The 16,868-nt window shown below is 36.6% G+C and overlaps 1 protein-coding gene across 6 annotated transcripts in view; it reads right to left on the bottom strand.

Moving 5' to 3' along the window:
- SESTD1 (SEC14 and spectrin domain containing 1) overlaps positions 1-16,868 on the bottom strand; it is a 143,452-nt gene that overhangs the window by 15,120 nt on the left and 111,464 nt on the right. For all 6 annotated transcript variants that reach the window (XM_001377461.5, XM_007494451.3, XM_007494452.3 and 3 more), the window contains 5 exons: positions 15,018-15,140; positions 5,816-6,010; positions 5,160-5,274; positions 1,312-1,471; positions 111-192 (listed from right to left, as the gene is read on the bottom strand). In XM_001377461.5, coding sequence (XP_001377498.3) covers positions 111-192; positions 1,312-1,471; positions 5,160-5,274; positions 5,816-6,010; positions 15,018-15,140 — 675 coding nt within the window. The remainder of the gene's footprint in view (positions 1-110; positions 193-1,311; positions 1,472-5,159; positions 5,275-5,815; positions 6,011-15,017; positions 15,141-16,868) is intronic.

Genomic DNA, 16,868 nt, shown 5'->3' on the forward strand with positions numbered 1-16,868 from the left:
AAATTGATTGAGATCAAAGATTCATTTAAGGGTCTGATTATTGAGTAGGCATATATTATTATGTATTACATAATAATGTGTAATATTATAATAAGATAGCTGGTCTTTACCTGGGCAGCATCTTCTTCACATTTAAATAACTGAACCATCTGAAGCATCTTCAATCTTCGAACATCTACCATGTCTTCACACCTAAAGAAAGTTTAAAAAGTACATTTCTGATTTATTTCAACAAATATTATAATTAAATCATTTGGCACATGCCATTCATATTCATACTTAGTAACCTACTTCCTATGATGTCATGAAATTACTACTATATAACCTTAATTTGAAGGAGATTAAGTATAAGATTAATAGATAAAAATTTGGGAACCAATGCTTAAACAGGCACAAAACATTACAAATATCACAAGAATTCAGCCCAAAACATTAAGGCAAAAAAGAGGTGAATTAAATGCAATGTGTACTTAAACAGAAATCTCCACAAAGCCCATTAGTATAAGGAATTTCCTATGATCTACCAGAGTTTGTACTCTCCTGGAATAATTTTTAAAAACTCAAAGTGATCTTATAAACCATGAGAAGATATTAGAATAGAACTCTAAAGAGGTCAAACTTGAAAAGCTTATTGAAACATTTATCTTGTAATGTAAATCAGAATGCCATTTTGGATTTTAAAGTATTTCAAAAGAACATTCCTCTCTCTCTCTCTCTCTCTCTCTCTCTCTCTCTCTCCCTCTCCATTTCTCTGTCTCTGTCTCTCTGTCTCTCCCTCTCTCCATTTCTCTGTCTCTGTCTCTCTGTCTCTCCCTCTCTCCATTTCTCTGTCTCTCTATCGCTTTCTCTGTCTCCCTCTTATTCCCCTCTCTCCCCCACCCACATATATGTATATATACACACTCACACAGATACATATAATTTTCCTTTTTATATAAAGTTAAAATGATGTTTTGCACCCTAATCCAATGCTACTTTTCACATTACCAAATCTTTTAAACCAATAATGTCAAGAAATACTTAAGAATATTCATATGAAGAAAACTGTCAAATACTACATTCAAAAAAATTTAAATATACAAATATATACTATAAAACAACATACTAACCAATATAATTTCATAATAAATTATATTCTAAGAAAATCCCAGTGTAGTTAGAAAACCCCATTGGGCCATCATTCCAATAATAGCACTTTTGCTATATAACTAATTACACCCTATGTCTAGTTCAATTACAACACCTAGTTTTATGTATAGGAATGCACATATGCATGGGTGGGTCCTTTTTATGAAAAACATAAACATTTGCCTTTGTTTCCTAAGCTGCATATCTTCCATCACTCCTTGTATATGGTCCACATTTTCTTTATTTTCAATGGTTACATCTTTTCCATAGGCCCAGGATGCTTGATTAGAGATTTGATCCAAAAGACCTTGACCTTTTTCACGCAAACCTTGCAATCCCACATCTAAAACAAAACAAAATCACTATATTAAGATGTGCTTCAAGAAATAAGTTGACATTTTTTTATCAAATAAATGAATTCATTAAAATCACAGAATGCTAATTACATAATGTTGTCCTTGGAGTCCATGTTGGGGAACTGCTTCAAAAGTATTTTAAGCTTCCCTATCATTTGGATATAGTCCAAAATAGATGAATTTTTCATACCAAATTTTTCTTTATAGTGATCAATATAAAATAAAATTCTAGTGTATAACAATCTAATGTAAAAGTAAGGGCAAAAATACTTATTTGAAGTTCTTTCTGGGTTAGCATGTAATGACCAGATAGTTATTACAACTGGAAATATTAAAAACTTTTAAGACCATTCTTTGTAAAACTGGCAATGTTAAAAAATAAAAGAAGTTCTGATATCACAAATAAAGGGGAAATTACTTTTTTGTCTAATGGCATTTAGTAGCAATAGTATAATAGACATGATAATGAATTTCCCCGTCATATAGAACATGCTGAAGGGTTCTTTTATAGATTTATTAGATTAAACCTATTAACATGAAAAGATGCAACTATATTTTTAAATTAAGTATAAAAAGAAATAACAGTTTCTATTAAGTAAATGAACATTTACAATATGAGCTTCTTTAGCATGAGGCATTCAAATTTTTTTCTGTGTAATTTTAAAAATAAAACCCTTACCTTCAAGGCAGAAGAATGGTAAGGGCTAGGCAATGGGGGTTAAGTGACTTGCCCAGGGTCATACAGATAGGAAGTGTCTGGGGCCAAATTTGAACCCAGGACCTCCCATCTCTGGGTCTGGCTCTCAATCCACTTAGTTACCTAGCTGCCCCCATTCTTTGTAATTTTTGCACCCAGAAGAATCTTACACATAGTAGATGCTTGCTGACTTAAATTAAAATAAAAATCTTACTGTTTTTATTTTTGCCTAAACATGCAAATCAGTGCATACTTTGGATAAATTAAAATTTCATTTCTTCAATCAGTAAGTATTTATTAAATGACTCCAACATAACATGCACTGTAAAAAGCACTGAGAATACAAAGACAAAAATGAAGCAATCCTGCCTTCAATAAGTGTTTACATTCTGTTGGGAGAAATCAAATTGCTTTTCCTCAAATCCAGCTTTCTTTCCTCTCGACTTCAACCTTATTTAAAAAAAAAATCTCCTGGCATTATTTGACATTACTAACTATCCTCTCTGTTCTGGACTTTGGCAATGTTTATCTCATGGTTTGCTCTGCTATTTGCATCCATATCAGTCTCCTCTGCTACACCCTAACTTGTATTCTGCCAACTAACTAGGAATGGATATGAAAACTCTGTGCTGGGCCCTTTCCTTTCCCAAACTCTCTTGGTAAAGTCATTGCATGGCTTCAAGGATCATCTCTAGTTGATGATTTCAAGATCTTTGTATTCAAACCTAGTCTTCCTTCTAACTCAAGCCCTGTATCACCTTGTGCTTATTAGGATACTTCAAAGTGGATATCCCAAATGTAAATGTCAGGACCATCCTAATCTGGAATTCATTATCTTTCCTTTCCAAACACCCAACTCTCTCTCTAACCACCACCTTATTTCTATAAAGGGTACCAAGCACCATCATTCTATGTCATCCAGGTTCAACTTCAGCATAACTCTCAACTCTTCAGGATCCATTCACTCTCCATATTTAGTTACCAAGTATTATAGTCTGTGGTTCCACAATATCTCTCCCATCCATCCTCGCCTCTTTATTGACCCAGCCACCATCTTTGGTCCAGGCTCCATTCACATCCATGATAAGACTACTGCAATAGCATTGTAATCGTTTTCCATGTCTCAAGTCACTCTCCTTCAATCCAACTTCCATTAGGCTGCCAAAATACTTTTGCTAAAGCAGAGGTATGACCATATCACTCTTCAGTTCAAGAGAGTCCAATGGCTATCTATCTAATTCCCTCTAGGATAAAATACAAATACTATTCTGTCATTTAAAAATCTTTATAATCTGGCTCCAACCTAGTATTATTATATGTTGCTGTGCTTCACACTTTCTTTCATCCAGGGAATCTGTGTTCTTGCTATTTCTTACACTTGTCATGTCATCTTTAAACCCATTTTTTGTACTCTTTAATTCCTTCAAAGGTCAGTTCAAATGTCACCTGTTATGAAGCCTTTGCTGATCTCATTGGTTCCTCTACTGCTCCCCTAGTTATCTCAGATTTATTTCGTATATATTGATATGTGCACCTGCCATTTTCCACAACCAAAAAAAATGTGAGCAGTCTGATTTGTTTCCTTTTCATATTTGCATCCTCAATGCTTCACACAGTAATAGGAACATACTAAGTATTCAATAAACACTTGCAGAGTGATGTACACATAAGCACACATACAGCATATATGCAAAGAAAGCACAAGTATATTGGGGGATTACTTGCAGCTGAGGGAATCAGGAAACACCTTAGGAAGGAGATAGTATTTGAGTAGAACTTTAGTATAATGTAAAGATAACAAGAGGTGAAGGTATAACATATCTAGATTTTTGTTTTAGTTTCCAAATTCCTAAGAAAGTCTTATTTTTAAAAAAATTAAATACATTATTTATAGTGAACTTTTTGGAACTCTAAGCAAACACATTCCTATTTCCATGACCATTTTCTATTAAAAATCAAATGCTTTTATTCAATTTGGCAATATCCTTAAGACTAACTTTCACCTGAGGCTTATGAAGCTCATATACACCTTATAATTTTACAGAAAAATATCAGCGATGCAACTTTTATGAATTATTTATGATTTTCCAAATAAGACCTGTAGAATTATTTTCAAATATGGCAATGGCTCAGTGGTTATTCTAAAAAATTTTTAACTTATCATTTAGCCTATTATGTCCAAAATATGTGTTAGGCTCAACACATGATAAGATATAAAGTATATAATCTGATTTGTATGCACAGAAATAATTTTTAAAACTTAGTACCTTGTGTTTTTTGCATGAAATGAATGAACTTAGTTTGATGAGCCATCAATTACTTTTCATTATTATAACCTTCCCCCATTCTTTGTTTTTCCTCTCTAATGTCCATTATGTCCATAAACCCTGGACCTTTGGAGCATACAGATAGCTGGGATCAAAGTTGACATTTCCCATGGGATGCAATTTAAGCAAGCCCAGATGAAGAGCAACAGAAATAACTTAATGGAATTGAAAGAAATTCCTTTTTTACAAAATTGAATGTTACCTGTGTACTCTTTCACAGTCTGGGGAAAGAAATAAAGGCATAGAACCAAATGAACTCTAACAAGGTTAGAATACAGTGACACGAAAATTCATGTTATAAGACACATTACAGTTTATACAGATTTACCACAAAACAGTTCATATGCAAATAGAGTTTATACATATACAAAATGCTAGTTTATAGTACATACTAGAGAAAACACCTGTAGATACAGAAGGGCAGGCAAGGAAGTGACAGTCAGTAAAAGCAAAAATGACTGAGCACCAAGGAAAAATCAATTGTCAGCACAAACCACAATTCCCTCCAGGGAACAAACTTATTTTGCCCTATCTTTCCTAATGTGTTCCCATGAAGCAATTCAGTCAGTATAAGTTGATTTACTGTCTAAGCATGGCAATATATATATAAAAAAAGGAAACTTATGCTTCAGCGTTTTTAAATCTGCTTACCAACACTTTTCAGCTTCTCTTCAAGCAGTTTTAAAGTTTGCTGAATCGATGCTCCATCAGCTGGTGCTACATCTACGCACAACATCCCTAATAAGCCATCCAACTGCTGAGACAACTAAAGCAGAGGGACAGCAAAGAGATAACCCTGATGTAATCAGCATCTCATATGTTTAATGAATAATGAGGTATATATCTAAAGCTGTTACGATAACTGCACTTGCAGTGACTAAGCAATTAAAAGACAAGTAAGAGCAATTAGAGTACATTACCCCAAACACAGAATACATAGATGCATGCATTAGAAAGACATATTGGTATTTCCAGGTCAGCAGTAGGTAAAGTTACTGAGACACAAACTTTATATTATGCTAGGATATAAGCATAACAAAATAGCCATAACAAAATATTTCTTTTATGTTTAGTCCTAAGCTTTTTGGAAAAAAAATTTTTTTTTAATCTTGCATGCAGGACACCTCTGAAAGGGATTCCTTTTCCCCCACCCAAATGAGATTTTGATCCACTGGCATTATCTGAATATTATGGAGTGTCCTAGAATTAAAAGGGGGGGGGAGAAATAGCGGGAATGGAAACCAGCTTAAATTACATATATGACTTCATGGGGTATATTGAGGATAAATGTCCATGAAAAGACTTACATCTTGAGCAACACCATGAAATTCAAGAGCTGCTTGTAACAGATTTTGCCTGAATTCCAGCTGACTAGCCTGGCGGTAACAAACATCACTGAGCTGTTGTTGAAGCGATTTCAGTTCAACAAGATCCTCTTCATCGCCAGCATTCAGAAGTGCTGCAATCTGCTGATTCAGCTCCACATATACGGCAAACCATTCCTGCAATCAAGAAGTCAAAATTGAAATTACGCATTAACTACTGAGGAACTATAATTTCTTATGATAAATTTCAAAATCATGAGAAAATTTTAAGGGGGGGAGTCCAAAATAGAGAATAACAGTTGACTACTTAAAACATTTTAAATTAGGCTGAATAGGTTCCCATCTAGAGCTGGTCTGTGAAAGATGCTTTAAAGGTAGTCTACTGCCTTTCTACACGCCTAAATGATGTAATTCTGTTTTATTAATATTCTAGCAGAATTTGTAACCTGTAGTATATATTGTCCTAGTATTGCACAGTAGCTGGATGAATCAGAAATATTTATTAAAAGGAAATAAATCCATTTAATGAATGCAATGTTCTAGAATCACAGACTACAAGAGATGGAAAAGAATCTGAAAAGTCACTGACTCCAACCCCACCCAATGAAGCCCAGGAAAGTGCAAAAACTTGCCAAGAAGGCAATGAAATAAAGCAAGAACTTTTCTTAAGCTGGAAGAGGCTAAGGGATCTAATGTAAAGTACAACTCAATTAATAATTTAGTTGGATTTTTCTAGTCCTCTAGAGAAGCCTCATGACCATTTCTAAGTAGAGTGGAAAATAAAAGATGAGGGAGCCTGGGTTTTTTTTTTTAGTGTTTCATTTCCAAATAGGAAGTTCTGACTGTTAACATCTAACCTTCAAGAAATTTATACTGGTTTTGAGGCATCAGTAACTAAGAAACTAGAGAAAAATAGGCTGATTTCCTAGAATAATCAAAATAACATTTGAAACAAAATCAAAATGGTATATCTTATTGTTTAATATTCTTCTGTGGAACTAAAAACCTGTCAAAACTGAGAAAGCTTCTGAGTATCTTCACTATTTCTCATGGCTTGTAAATGCCACAAATGGGGATATTCCTTATAATTAGCTAATTTTCTTTTTTTTTTTTTAAAGCTGGCCTTTGAACAAATTGTGGCATCTGATGATGATGGAATACTACTGTGCTGAAAGGAATGATGAACTGAAGAGAACTCCAAGAACTGATGCAGAGCAAAACCAGGAGACATAGTACACAAGAGACTGATACATTATGGCACAATCAAATATAGATTTTCCTACTAGCAGCAATGTCATGACCCAGAACTACACTGAGGAACTTATGAGAAAAAATGCTCTCCACATCCAGAGAAAGAGCTGTGGGAACAGAAACACAGAAGAAAAACATATGATCAATCAGGTGGTTCAATGGGGATATGATTGGGGGTTTGGTGTTAAAAGATTACTCTATTACAAATATGAATAATATGGAAATAGATTTTGAACAATGTGGAATTACCTGTCAGCTCCAGGAAGAGGGAGGGAAGAAGGGAGATAGATAACATGAATCATGTAACCATGGCAAAATACTCTAAATAAATAAATAAATAATTAAAAAAAACTGGCCTTGGAGTAAGAAGACCTGATTTTGAGTCCTGGTTCTGACTATATAACCTTGGGTTATATCCACTGAGCTACCCAGCTGCTCCTGACTGTATTTCTTTCTAAACCAACTGGTGGCATAGCAATTACTTCAGTAGTGAGTAAAATGCAAACTCTATGAAGTCAAGGATCAAAGCCTTATTTATCTTTGTATTTCTTTCAGTGCCCACAGTGTTCTATAAATGGTACGTGCTTAAAAAGTATTGAATAAATTTTATTAATGTAGGTAGCTGTCTGATTCAAAGGAAAAAAGTAATACCTTCATATACTTCATGCCTTTAGAAGAAATAAATAAACTTTTGGAAGAAATAAAGACTAGAGTTTAATTTTTTTTGATTTAATAATCATAAGAAGCATTTAAAGCTAAGAACAAGCCAGCTAAAAAAGAAGCTATTATTTCAAATAGATCACTAACAACCATAAAAATAAAACAAGAGCCCACAATATTGGTTACAGGGAAGACAATCAAACCATTTAAAATTTATTATGTAGTTTCAACACTGAGTTAGGTAGTATTAGAAGATTATTGTGCTAGTTTAACATAGAAAATAAAAATGAAAAACATAGTAAAAAACAACTACAGGGGGCAGCTGTATATCTCAGTGGATTGAGAGCCAGGCCTAGAGACGGAAGGTCCATTGAAAAATAAAATCTATAGATAGTTACAATGAAAAAAATGAAAAACAAGAAATACTTAGGACTCAGACTTTCTTTAGTCTTCTAAAATAGTTTAAGAGGGGGCAACTGGGTGACTCAGTGGATTGACAACCAGGCCTAGAGATGGGAGGTCCTAGGTTCAAATCTGACCTCGGATACTTCCCAGCTGTGTGACCCTGGGCAAGTCACTAGACCCCCATTGCCTATACCTTGCCACTCTTCTACCTTGGAACCAATACACAGTATTGATTTCATGACAGAAGGTAAGGGTTAAAAAAAAAACAACTACAAAGATTTGTTCATATGGTTATTGAAGGATTACCTTATGATTTCTATATTTATACTCCAGTTGATAGTTCTCACTATCACACAAATTTACCCTTTTAAAAGTCATACCATCAAATCATGTTCTCTGTGATTTGACTAAGCTTTTCTTGCTATGCCTATACAAAGGCAACTATTTGCTATTTTTGGATGGCGCTATGTTTTCCTTAAAGAGCAACTATTTTGTAACCACAGTCATTAATACCTTTTCCCTTGATTTTAAGAGTCTTTTTGAAGTCCTAATTTTAACTAGAAAGATACATAAAGTGAACACAATACTATCAATATGTTCAATGAAGATGGACTTTATTCTTAGTAGAGACTAGAGTGTCTGAAAATGACTGCTGGAATACAATTGCTCATGTTAAATCAGAAAGTACAAGATAGTGGGGAGAGAATGTAATTTAAGGAAAGGGAATAATTCTAACTACCTTCTGGGAAAACCCATAGCATCTAGTCAATAAAGATTGACCAGTGTTCAGACTCAACCCTAACCCTTCTCTGAATTCCTTATTCTTTAAGAGACAAAGCTAACTTAAAAATTTGCTTGACTTCTGCTTCTGTTTGCCTAATGCTACGTACACATACCTTGTAAGAGCTCTACCCTAAAAAGCTGCCTATAAACACAGAAAGATAGTAGGACCTAGGTCACTGTTTTCCTTATTGTTATAGAAAATAGGATTGCTACACTCTAAATCCTCTTAAGGTTTTTTTGGTTTTTTTTTTTGTACAATGAAAATTCCAAGCCTTTTTGTTGATTAATTGCTGAGACTGATTTTACTTTTTCTTTCTGTCATTAAGGCAATTAATTCTGTTATTCAGGCATTCATTGCCATAGTTTTCTAAGCTCATTAACCTTTCTCACTTTTACTCAGAAACTGGATGACTAAATATTCCTCATATGGTTAGTGAGCTATATAATTCAATACTGCCTATGTATATTGTAGAAAAGAGAGCCCAAAAACTTTAGACTTTAAATACTAGCTCTTGATCTCAAATGTTGAAACTAGTTCCAAAAAGAAATTTATAACAATTACTTCCCTTCGTATTTACTTACCTCCTCCAACTTCTGCATTAAAGTTATGGAAGAGGTGAATACCCTATGATAACACTATTCTCTATATTGTAAAATAAGGCATATCCAACTAGAATGCCTCTGAAAAAGGTTTATTGCTGATATAACAAAAGGATACCAATACCCAATATAAGAGTCGACCACCATAATGTTGTCCCTTGGAATAGACATTATTATAGAGATTTCAATAATACAATGTGACGCACAATAAAAATATTATAAGTTGACAAAATAAAAACAAAAGGACAAAGAGTAAACAAAAAAATCTTCAGAAAATTACAGTTGAGAATTTAACATTTCTCAGTTCAAAGTCTCCATATTCCACATTTATTAGATGAGTAAGCAATAATTAATTTATTTTAAAACTATTCCATAAAAAATGTGAAAAGTTAAAACAATCAGTCATTGGGATTTGGAGCAATTATGCAATTTAACTGTTTAATCAATATTTTTTTTTCAGTTACATGATTATCTCAAAGCCAAATATGATTAAGGTCAAATAAGGCCCAATAGACAGAAGAATTATATAATATTCAATTTGACTTATGAAATAAAACTACTGTCAATCAAATAATCAACACACATTTAGTAAGTGCTATCTGTTTCAGGTACTGAGGTACATATTAAGAGACAGGAACCAAACAATACCTGCTCTACAGGAGCTTATATTGTCTCAAGGATACCGTACCTTCATGTGTACTTATAATTAAGAACTTAGAAAATAAATAAAAACTAATAATTTGGGTTGGAAGGCACTAATAAATGTAACAGAAAGGAGGAAAAGACTAGGTAAAGACATAGACAGCCAGCAAATGGTTTGTCATGTGTGAGAAATAGCAAAAAAATTACTTTCCTTGAACCAGTGTGTATAATGTATTGTTTAATAAAGGTACAAAGGTAGGATGGAGTCAAACTGTAAAAATCTCCCAGAGATAAAAGGGGTTATTGCAATTTATTGAGCATGAGAGTGACATGGGAAGTCCTGTGCTTTAGAAAAATCACTTTGGCAGCTGAGTTTAGAATAGAAGAGGGAGGGGAGAGATTTGAAGCACGGAGGAACAGCTATCATGTTAGGAGTAACAGTGATCTGAGTGCTAAAATTCTACTCATCTTTAAGAATCTCTATACACCTTATCTAATCATCCCAAGTGTAAGTGATGCCCTCTAAATCTTAATCATGTACCATGCTTTTTGATTAATCTGTAAACGAATCATGTAACACCTACTATTGTCTCAGAAGTGGGATCGAGGTGGAAAGGATTAGCGATTTGTCCAGGATCACACAGGGAGAAAACAAGAGGGGCAGGATTTGAACTCAGATGCTCTGATTCCAGTGCCAGAGCTCTCCCACGGCAGCAGCCTGAGCCCTACACCTTCATGTTGGTGCAATCCACATATGCTTTTTTCAGAGCCTGCTCTATGATGTTAATTTTGGTCTCAATCTGTTTCTTGACCATCTAGCCCAGGGATGTGAATAGAGACAATGTTCATTAAATGACTGAATGCCAAGGATGGCTGGCCACAAGTGGCCCAAGCTCCCCATTTTAAAGAAGAGGAAGGCCCAAAGAGTATCCAATCAAGGACTAGCACGCCGGTCTCTTGACTTGTAGTCTTTTATCCAAGCTTTTGGGGGCCTGGGGATAAGAGAAGGGGGCTGAGGTCTCAGGAAGGGAGTGCACCTCCTTTCCCCCAAAGAATCTGCACCCCCTTCCAACCCTTTTCCTACACTCCAAAGACAGTAAAGTTTGAAGAAGCTGGGGGGGGGGGGGTAAGATTTCAAGTAAGGACCGCGGCACGGTCTCCTTTCTGGTCTTCCCCATTCTGAGTCCCTCCTGCATTCTAGGAAATTATGGGAAAGAGGACATTTTCCAGCCAGCCCCTCCTGCTGCTGGGGCCTTTGGCACCTGAGCTATGGCAGTACCAGTGGCTCAAAGGGGACCAGCTCCCTGGGCCAAGGCCGGGGCAGACCGCGCTCCCCCACCAGTCTTAGCCTCTGTCCTCTCTTTCCCACTGCCCAGTCCCAACTGGCAACCTACACTGAGTCTTGTCTCCAGCGTCCCTACCCGCTGTCTGGAACAGCGTCCTTCCAGATGGGTCCCTCCACATTCACACTGATCGCATCTCCAGCCTAGGGCTGAATTTCACTAAGTAGTGACTGCATGAGAGTTCCTCTAGCCCACTATATCCCTCCTTAGGAGTGCACATGATTTGGCATGGCCAGCAACGAGGCTGCTGGAAGGACATCACGGAGCAGCACGAGGCTGAGATCTGGGGTGTGTTGGTGCCCTGAAGAATGAGCCCCTCCCCCCTTTCTCTCTCCTCCCATCTCCCCTCCCTTCCCCCTTGTCCCTCAGCCTGAGCCAGGGTTTTATTCCGAGGCAGGCTAGGCGCAGATTTTAAGAGTTGTGGCAGGGCCTCTCTGGATATAAAAAGCTGGAATGAGAAAGGCTGGGCCATTTCTCTTGAGCCCCAAATGCCTTCCGGCCACTTTCCTGAGCTCAAGATTTGGGGTCTGCAAAGGGCAGTCACTGCGATGCCCCTTCAGGCTGAAGTGTGTTCCTTTAACGCCTAATTAGTACGGTGCTTTCTAATGGCAGTTTGTATGGTCTTGGAGGGCTTCGCTCTATTCTAATGCTCTAGTCTACATCATGGGATTGCCAAGGATTAGGCCCTGCCTGTCCGGCAAGCTTCACATCATGCTGCACATCTCGCTCTCTGTCCCGGCACGGCTTAGAGCTTCCCCGCGCCGTCTTCACGTTTTGCTCCGGACAGAGAACTCAAATGGGCGCTGCCATTCCGTATGGAAAGGGTATGGCCAGCAGTCGCGGCTCTGCTCACGGCACTCTCCCAATGACTACGGTGGGAAGGAAAGAGAGACAAATGGGTTGAAATGAGGAAGAGGGTTTGGCGGAAGGAGCCCTTGGCCGCAGGCTAGGAACCAAGTGACGACGGGCTCTGGGACTCAGGGGAAGGCTGTGAGGAGTCACCAACGGCTCCTGGGGGCTCTCTGCTTCCTGTCCCCGGAGCTGAGTGCAGGCTCCGCTTCCTGTCCCCAGAGCTGAGTGCAGGCTCCGCTTCCTGTCCCCGGAGCTGAGTGGAGAGAAGAAGATATCCGATCTCTGTTGGTTCCTGCGGTGATGACGGCTTCGGTGAATCTGAAGCGGTGTTCCTCTGCTGAGAAGCACCTAAGCACTAAGAAGATATATCCTAAGATCTGGGTGGCCTGATCTGATCGGATTCAAAGACAGCCTGACTCAGTTGGGTTGGACTCAGCCATCAAGAGTTCTCTCCTGTGGATGGAGAGCCAGGTCTAGAGATGGTTCAAAATCTGGCCTCAGACCCTTCCCAGCTGTGTGACCCTGGGCAAGTCACTTGACCCCCACTGCCTAGCCCTTATCACCCTTCTGCCTTGGAACCAATACAGCATTGATTCCAAGACGTAAGGTAAGGGTTTATAAAAAAATGAAAAATAAAAAAATAAAATAAAATAAAAAGAGTTCCATCCTGATTGTATTTCAAGAACGGTTTCATCTTATAAATCAACCCGGGAAGATGAATTAGATTCAGGCATAGATAGCAAGGTTTGGGGAATCTTAGCCAGAGATAGGCCAGGCTTAGGGAGCATAAAGCAAACAAAGCAGTTCCCCTGAGGGAAATTTAGAAGGGGGAGGCTAGTGAGATTTTCTTAGAGCGAAGGAACCCCTGTTCCTTAATCCCTCCTTCCTATTCCTGTGTTAATTATAATAAACTCCTTTTTCCTGTTCAAAACCAGTCTTGGAGGCCCTAACATGCACTGGTCCCAGTGAGTGAGGCTGTGGGCCTTACTTCCCTGAGGAGTACTAAGGAATCAAACAAACCTGAGTATACCAACTTATTATTCACTATCCAAACCACTCCTTCTCCATTAGAACCTTGAGGATAAAGAATGTCTCACCTTTATATCTGCACCCTCAGTGCTCAGTACAGTGCTTGGCACACAGTAAGCATTAAAATTAAAGATTTGATTGACCGATTCATTATTTGAGAAGCCCTGTGAAGGTGCATAGTCCTGCCCACACACTCATCAGTTTGTTACACCATGTCCTACCCTGGTTCTAGCCCTAACCCTATACCCTTTCTTAGACGATTATAAGTAACATTACTCATCATTCAGTCATTTCAGTTTTTGTCTGAATATTTGTGATCCCAAGTGAGATCTTCTTGGCAGAGATGCTGGAGCAGTATGCCATTTCCTTCTCCAGCTCATTTTACAGATGAGGAAACTGAGGTAAACATTGTTAAGTGACTTGGTTCAGGATCAGTCAGTAAATGTCTGAGACCAAATCTGAACTCATGAAGATGAGTCTTCCCAATGCCAAGCCTCAGGTTCTAACCATTGTACCACCTTGCTCCAAGTAACATTAGAAGCTCCCACGCTTCAACTGCACAAGGAAATGGATAATATAAATGAAAATTATAAATCATCCAATCCACACATCCCATTTAAACCAGTTTATCCAAAGTGTGATGAATCAAATCTTTTATAAGAATTTCTAAGGTGATTAAAAAACATATGAATTTTACTTCTATCAGTTTCCCTTGGTCATTTTTACATAAAAGTGTCAATGAGAAAGAATATAGCTTAAAAAGTAACAAAAAGAATAGAAATCAAGCATCTAATTTATCTATGCACTAGATAAAACAGCCTCTGGATAATCAATATTTGTCTCTAGTTTACTTCTGCATAAAAAGGTCGTTAATGTTCCATAGTCTATTTAACATTAAGTATCTACAATGTGTTCTTCATAGATTATACTTGGAGGATAAAATTATCAGTGATGTATGGTGGTCCTTGTTTGCTGAATTCAATCGAGTCTCCATAAACTTGGAGAATCTCGCTATACTATATTAAACATTTATAGATACTATTTGATTTTTCCCTTTTCAATTTCAAATGTGAATTCCTCAGTCCCACACAGAAGAAGAAAATCTTTCACCCCCTTCTATGTTCTGCTCACTCTAACAACCTTTGCGTGACCACTGCTTTGATGTTGTTTCATACTTCTCTCCCAAAAGCACATAGAGGAGCAAAGAGATCATGTACAGTACTGCTCTGTTCCCCAAGAGTCCATGGAAGGCTCCCATCAGAGGCTTTATGGAGTCCAATATCTAGCTGAATATTGGGCTACTGATTTTTTTAGGACTACCACTCATTCGAGTTTCATTTTATATCCTTTGAAAAGAGAAAAAAATTATCATTGAAACTCTTAAAAAGAGTAAAATAGACCACAATTGTTGTCGTAATTAGAAATATAATGGAAACAATATGGAAAAAGCTATCTATTGACTAGATTATCAAGAGAATATCTATATTTCATTTTATGATAACCCATAAATCATTGATGACCTACAAGCTGTGGGTATCTGTCAGTAAAAAAAGTAGTATGCAACTACTTATGTGTAATAACATTTATACTGTTACGTGATGGGAAAAAAAAAATCTCACACTGTGTTGACTTTCGATCTCTTCATGTTTCTGCTGCAAGGCTTGTGAAGCTCTGATTGAATCACCTATTCCCCACTGTGTCCTTAGCTGTTCTGATCCAGGTCCTTCAAGCCAGTTTACAACCTACAAATAAAATATACATTTTAAAAAGACCCAAACCTTTAAAAAATATTTCTCTGATGATTTTTTCAAGTCTCATTTCACAGTCAGTAAAACATGTATGAAATTTAGAACTATCAAAAATATAAAGTGATAGGGCTTTTCATATTTTACTTAGGGAGGGGCACCTTTGGCAAATTACAGGCTCTCAGTTTAATATCCCATTAGGATAAAAGGAATTTAGAATCTTTGTCACTTCACATGTAGAATATAAAAGATACATTTGTCTTGAAAAAGGAGAATACAGAACTGTAGGAATTTTTACCTATAATAGTCCTTAGATCATCTAGTCCAATCTACAAATTTTCCAGAAGAAACTGTGCCTAGAGATGAAATAAGTTTCCTAGTCATGCATTATTTGTAGAGCTAACTACAGAAGTGTTAGAGTCAGTCTATTAATAAATTAACCCGAATAACTGAATAAATTATCATGAATATGCAAATGGAATAAAAAATAGCATTTTCATTTAGGAGAAAAACTATAGTCATATACTAATATTAATTACATAGATAGCTATGGTTGTAAAAAATAAACATTACAAGGACATTATTGTCATAGAATTATGCTAAATGGCTACAAAATTAATTAGTTTCATGGACATGAATTAATTCCTTATAACCACAGTAATTTTACTTTGGGTAGCTACTACCAGATGAAAAGAAGTGTCCTCATAATATAATGAAAATCTAGTGATTATTCATATTAAAAATGCAAGTAGTAGAGACATATACATTTTCTAACTTTTATATTAAAATATACTTGCTCATTAACTAAAGTGTACATATACCTATACTCTCTGCTTTGTTACTAATAAGTACAAATTGTGTTTAGTGCTACAAATAGAAGAGGAGCTCCCTTATTGGGAACTAGTTAACATAAGCTCAAAGAGATGGCAAAAGCCATTCCTCAAGAGAAAAGTTGTCAAAGAATAGGAACAAAGTTTTCAAAAGAAAAATCACCAATAAGAACAACCACATCAAAAATGTTTCAAATTATTAATAAAAGAAATGAAAATCAAAATCATACTGAAGTTTTACTTCTAATTTAGCAAACTGGTAAAGATGACAAAACATGAGACTAGTCAGTGTTTTGAGAAGATAAGCATTCAGTGTACTTTTGTGGTCAGAAATTATAACCATTTTGGAAAGCAATTTGGAATAATACAAATTTAAAAAAATGTTCATAGCCTTTTAACCCAGAGATTCCATTTCTAGCCTAATATCCCAAGAAATCCATAAGTAAGAACTAAGTTTCCATTTATACATACATGTATACATATATACATATATATGTATATATATATATACATACATACATATATATATATATCAATACATTTTGTGACAGCAAAGAATTACCAACCATGATGATGGGATTAACTCTCCTCTGGGGGGAGAGAGAGGTCCTATGACCAATGCATGCTAGCAAGCGACAAATCAAAAACAGCGGACTGTCCCCTGGGCAGACAGAAGCAAAGTTAAAGCTGCCATTCATCTAAATAAAAAGTGGAAGGAAGGCACAGAAAGTGACGCAAAGTAATACCTTTAAAAATGGTGGTAACTTCCAATGACCAGGGCTTTTTCCCCTTTGAACTTGGCCTTGGAGGAGCTCGGGCTTGAGATCTCAGACTGCTTCCCTTTGGACTGCCACTTGGGTGAGTGAAAAGGCTGACCCCCCCCCTTCCTAGTTTT

The sequence above is a fragment of the Monodelphis domestica genome, chromosome 4, assembly GCF_027887165.1.
Source record: "Monodelphis domestica isolate mMonDom1 chromosome 4, mMonDom1.pri, whole genome shotgun sequence".
Lineage (NCBI taxonomy): Eukaryota > Metazoa > Chordata > Mammalia > Didelphimorphia > Didelphidae > Monodelphis > Monodelphis domestica.